This window comes from Humulus lupulus, chromosome 5, assembly GCF_963169125.1.
Source record: "Humulus lupulus chromosome 5, drHumLupu1.1, whole genome shotgun sequence".
NCBI lineage: Eukaryota > Viridiplantae > Streptophyta > Magnoliopsida > Rosales > Cannabaceae > Humulus > Humulus lupulus.
In genome coordinates this window covers 57,381,924-57,387,923 of record NC_084797.1, presented here as the reverse complement: position 1 = coordinate 57,387,923, position 6,000 = coordinate 57,381,924, and the positions used below count along the sequence as shown (strand labels likewise).

Below are 6,000 nucleotides of genomic sequence, written 5' to 3'. Positions count from 1 at the left end.
TAGAAAACTCTAAATAATTTACTGTGCCAAAAATAAATTCCAAACATGTTACTTTCCACAAAAAAAAAAATAATCACACGTGCAACCAACTATTTGAGTTTTATTTTCAGTATCGTAAATTATTCAAAATTTCCTAAAATTTATCATATGCTCTAAATAACATCAATGTACTAGATTAAAAAAAATTGCACTGAAAATCATCACCAATGTCCCCTTTTCTGGGATGCACTATAGCATCACCCTAAAATATATACTTCCAAAACTATCCATGTCTCTTCTCAATCTCTCCCTTTTACTTCACCCTCACTCCGTCACTCTCTCCTCCGTCACCTTGTCTCTCGTTGTCTCTATCTCTTTCATTGACATTCTCTCTCCACTCACCCTCATATACCCACTCTCTATCTCTTCCTCCCTCCAACAAGTTCTCTCTACACAACCATTGAAGAAGCGTCAAAGAATTTGGAGCTTAGAAAATGAAGTCAATTTTCAAGTAGAAGAATACTGCCGCAGAGAAAAGCAGGCACCTTGCATTTATATTTTATTGACTTTGAGAAATCAAAGTTTATAGGTTCAAAGTTGTGCATTAATAAGCATTCAGTGCCTGGACCATCTAAATCGCAAAGCTATTCAAAGTGGAACATTTTGCAGTTCAAAATCTCCCACGCAGTCGAGTTTTGTAGTGAATTAGCTTTTTAAGGGATTATAATGACCTTGTAACTATGGGAGATCTTGAGAGGTGATTGCTCCGAAACAGGCCTCTGCTCAGACCACAGCTCTAAATTTACAGTACCAGTGCCCCAGTGGATGAGGCACTTGAAAACCTCATTGATATCAAAATGATTCACTAGCGCCAGACCGAGACATTTGTCAATGAGCATCCATTCACCTAGAAATGACAATACGAAAGCCATTTGAATCAGTAAGCAATTATCTCAAGGGCAACAGAGCTAAACTCCTAATCCCTTGACACAAGAGCACTCAATGGGACAAGCTAGGAACACTTAAAAATTACAGACACAATTTAAAATCAACATAATAACCAAAAATGTAGAAAAAACTTCACAACAGTCTATCAACTCACGTAACTCAGAATCTAATCATCCAAATTTTAACCTCAGTTTTTCTATACGTTGTTGATACATAATATTCTAGATTACCTAGTTTCTCAAGACCAAAAACATTAAAGAGATAAAATTAATATTATAAACCGAGCCCAACTTAAATTTCTACAGTAAAGAGAAAGAATAGTCAACAAAAGAAAATATTGCTCAACCCCATACAGAACAATTTGATTGAACAGTTCAAAGCAAGATATCTTATAACAAAACTTTTCATTCAAATAATTTTTATTGAGAAAATAGATTATAAGGAAAATGGTGTATAGTTGAAAAGTTCCTTTGTAAGTACTGTGTAGACATCCAATAATAACTACCAAAGATTCAATATTTCAAATACCTTAGAAAGTGAAATGCCACCCTGTTTCTATTCCATAGTTTGACCATACACATCTAAAATGCACGGCATTTAGTTCTGGTTATTTCAGACAACAAATCAATTTTTTCAAGTAACTCTATAATTGTTTGATTAAGCTCAATCATCGAAAACAAAATTGAAATGGAATATCCTATCATTTCTAGCATATTTGAGCTAATAATGTTGGTGAATTTTATGAAGGTTTGCAGGACAGAACATATAAATTAAGTAGCTACACTTGTTAATATTTCCTCTATTTCCGCATTGCTAAGAGTAGTAGTTTATTCAAATGAACAGCTGTTTGTTTTGAATGCAAACACTGAAAATGAGCAACTTTACCATTAGGTAGAAGATTTCCTTCATAAAACTGCTCCCCAGACTCTGGCCAAATTTTATGCTTTGACCCATCAATGGAGGTAAATGAGACGTAAGATTCTGAGGGGTGCAGGAGGGTGAACATTGGGTGTACTCTTAGGCAAACCAATCTACAAATTAAAATACTAGTGATTAAATATGCATATATTACACTAATAAAACAAACCCGAAGGAAAGATGTTTCTTTAATAGGAGAAAGAAAACAAAACAAGTTCAAGAAACACACTACAGATGCAATTTTCTTTCACAATAACAGAACCACATTTTCTTCTGTAGTGGGAAACAAATCTAGATCTTTATATAGGCATGGTTGGGCAGATATTTACTTACAGATTTAGCTTATCCATTACAAAATTTATGATTACGAACTTACAAAGCAGAGAAAGGGAATTGATGTCCTCAAAGGTGCAAGGGAGATACGGTGAAGATGGTATACACATTTCATACTCAGTAAGCGTAAGGTCTTGACCAAGGGTATAGTCATCATGCAGATGTTATTTTAAATGATAGCTTGTTGCTATGAGCAAAAGAGATGGCGAAGACTTAAACCTTCTTCACTTCTTAGTGGTGTTAACGAGAGCAATCCATCATTGAGCATCCTAAATTATTATGTCGAATTCAGAATGAATGATGCTTAGGTATGAATGGAGAGAAACAATAGAATCTTCCACGATGCAGAAGAGGAAGTAGGAGTTATTTGGGAAAGAGTAAAACATTGGGTGACTATATGGACATTCACTAACAACAAGTTCAAGACATAATCTTTCTCCAAGCTACTATGTGACTGGTATCTGTGAATGCAATGTGAGTCTTTGGTTCATAGACTAGTTTATATACTATAGAGTAGCCTTTTGGGCCTCATTAGATTGCAATTCAGAAGATACCTAATCATCTTTTATTAATATATATGATCTCTGTTTGCCAAAAAAAAATGTTTAGCACAACACAAAGTAAAGAATTACAATAAAATAATATTGAATAAAAAAAAGAAAATTAAGTGTTTTATTATGCCAACCTTGAAAATCCACCAGAACCAGCACCAACGTTTTGTGCGACAATGCTAGAATCTATTCGAAACACTTCGGGTTCATCCTTAGTAATATGTATTTTCCGTTTCATAACCAATCCACCACCAATGTCTCCTTCTAACAAAAGAGATTCCTGCTCTCCTGCATGCTCAAGATTCCGTCTGCAGGCAGAAGGATTCAAGTATAGTCAAAAGTTATACAATGTACCCTTTATTCTTTGCCTAGAAATTATGTAGCCATTCAAATAATACTATATAATATACCAAAAATAAAATCTTGTTTTGTAGCAAACAAAACAGAAGTGCTTCATCCACTTTACAAGCATTCTGAGAAGGTTTTATTTGTGCTTTTTTGTTTTTTATAAAACATACACCAGTACCCCCAATAATTAAAAAAACAACTTGAAGCAGGTGCCTGGTACATCTACTCAAATAAGATCTTTAAATTTTTTTTTTTTTAATAAGAGACAGAGGCCTTTGTCTTAGACTGACCTCCTTTCAAATATATTGAGATGATCTTTTAAATTATTATTCACTGATAAATGCACAAGAGATTCCTTCAGGCAACTCACTCAATAACATTATATTCCTCAGACCATCCAGCAGAGTGGTATTCAGGACCACTATATTCTTCATATCCATTAACCTCGACCCTACTATGAAGCCACTGTATTCCTGTGACAACGAATGACGCAAAACAAATTGTAAAGTATCAGGATTTCATACTGCAAGAAAATTGGAATATGAAAGCTGCTTGGAGAAATGAAAAATTTATGAAAGGTCATCATTTTTTTTATAGAAGAAAATTATATGCAATCACTTTTTCTTTCATTAGTCAAATCCAACTTCTAGTTCTTTTGAGCTCCCAAACTACAATCCTATTTAAAATTCAATCAAGTATTAGCTAAGCTGATTAACTATTTGAATAATTTAGACATTATCATGTTCAAAATTCTAATTTTTCTTTCCTTCCTTAATTATAATATGTGTTACCCCGTAATAGGAAAAACAAATACATGGGATTCTGGTTGGTTTACTTTCTTGATAAATGGTTTTAACAGTTAATGTGTAATGGTATTTACAGAAATTTTGGAGAACGTAGGGGGTTCAGGTACTGAAATCTAAATAGTAATATTTCCAGGAAGGAAATAAATAAATTTCAAACCAAGCAACCAGTCTAATTTTTGAAGATTCTATTACAAATAATTATCGCTTTTTGGTAACATTTAAGAGAATTGCACTATGTTCTTCTTGTGTAGACAATTAGACTGATTAAATACTGTAGAAATAGTGATAGCATATGTGTAAATATCTAGGGTGTCTTGTAAAGCTAAGCATAATTTGTAATATTTATTTCTTTCCTTTTTTAGCTATTTTGTACATTGTAATTTGCCTATATATTAGCTTTTCTATTCTTCAATAAAATCAGATTAGAAGAATTAATCCCAAAACAACTACATTGTATCATAGCCAGGTTTGTAGTCCAAAAATTGGGAAATCTTTCCAATTTCTTTCCTCTGCCATTTATTACAAAATTAGGGTTTCGTTCTTTGAGGCTCAAACTTAGAAATCCTTTTTAGAGTTGTCTATTAATCTCACCTCCTACCCAAAAAACTTGCCCCACCTCCGATCGGCAAAACCCCAAATCTCGTGGTCTAGAAGAATGGTGCGTGAGTCACACACGCCGCCACACTTCCCGACGTCTTCTCCCACGCGCGCGCGTGACAATGTCGCCGACTATCTTTCTCCAGCGTCTTCCTCCTCGACACTTCCTATTGTGGCTGTGACTCTTCATCTCGGGTTCTCCTGCCATTTCATCAAAGAATTGCATTTTTGTGCTAAGTTTTTCCATCTATCTTGAGTTCATAAACATCCTTTTTTCCGCTGCCCATTGTTTTCTCTGCTGCCCATTCACCATGAAAATCCAATCTCCAAATTTCATGGCTCCTCCATCTTAGCCAATTAATCTCATAAATTTGTTTCAACTTCATGAGAACCCTCTACCAACCATCACAAAGTCAGCCACATCTCAAAGGAACAAAGTTTGCCACCTCTCAAAACACCTCCGAACCCTCTTCGACATTTTTTGCAGTAGCTACAACCACCCACAATTGAGGCAAACGTCAGTATAATGTGTCATCAAGGTTCTTCATCTCACACATTTACTGCATTCGCCAACAAAGGTCTTTGGATAGTGGATTCAGGGGCTTCCGACCACATGACGGGTGATTTACAAGTCTTCACCACCTTCAAACAATGTGCTCATTGCCTCACAGTCAGAATTGCCGATGGATCCCTCTCAAAAGTGATGGGGAGTGGTTCTGTAAAATTATCAGATGATCTTCTCCTTTCATCTATTCTATTTGTCTCTAAATTAAGTTGCAATTTTCTCTCAATAAGCAAACTCACAAGAGACTTGAATTGTGTGACTAAATTCTATCCAAATTTTTGTGAATTTCAGGTTGTGGGCTCGGCAAAGGTGATTGGCAGTGCTGAAATGCACGATGGACTCTATATTCTCAAGGATTTTCCTAAAAGTAAACAAGTTCACAAATCAAGTTGTGGTAACCATTTAAATTCTATTTCTCATTCTATGTCTGTTTCGAATGACAATCTTATCATGTTGTGGCATTTTCGACTTGGACATCCAAATTTATGTTATCTTGAAAAACTCTTTCCTCGGTTATTTATCCACAAACGACCAAAATTCTTTCACTATGAAGGCTGTCAACTTGCTAAACACACTCGAAACTCTTATCCCAATTTTTCTTACAAACCTTCCAAACCTTTTTCACTGATACACAGTGATATTTAGGGACCCTCACAGGTAACAAATATCAATGGATCTAGATGGTTCGTATCCTTTATCAATGATCACACTAGGACAACATGGACCTTTCTCATGAAAGACAAATCAGAAACTGCTTCTATCTTTCAAAATTTCCATTCCATGATTCAAAATCAATTCAACCAAAAAATCCAAATTCTAAAAACTGACAATGGGAAGGAATATTTTAACTCCATTCTTGGTTCATACTTGTTAGAGCAAGAGATTGTTCATATTAATTCATGTGTTGATACTCCACAGCAAAATGGGGTGGCTGAGAGAAAAAATAGACATCTTC

The 6,000-nt window shown here is 34.9% G+C and overlaps 1 protein-coding gene across 4 annotated transcripts in view; it reads right to left on the bottom strand.

Moving 5' to 3' along the window:
• Positions 1–491: 491 nt before the first annotated feature.
• The window catches only part of LOC133834844 (uncharacterized), a 62,539-nt gene continuing 57,030 nt past the window's right edge, over positions 492–6,000 (bottom strand). For all 4 annotated transcript variants that reach the window (XM_062264604.1, XM_062264605.1, XM_062264603.1 and 1 more), the window contains 4 exons: positions 3,448–3,550; positions 2,864–3,037; positions 1,813–1,958; positions 492–886 (listed from right to left, as the gene is read on the bottom strand). In XM_062264604.1, coding sequence (XP_062120588.1) covers positions 693–886; positions 1,813–1,958; positions 2,864–3,037; positions 3,448–3,550 — 617 coding nt within the window. In that variant the 3' untranslated portion in view covers positions 492–692. The remainder of the gene's footprint in view (positions 887–1,812; positions 1,959–2,863; positions 3,038–3,447; positions 3,551–6,000) is intronic.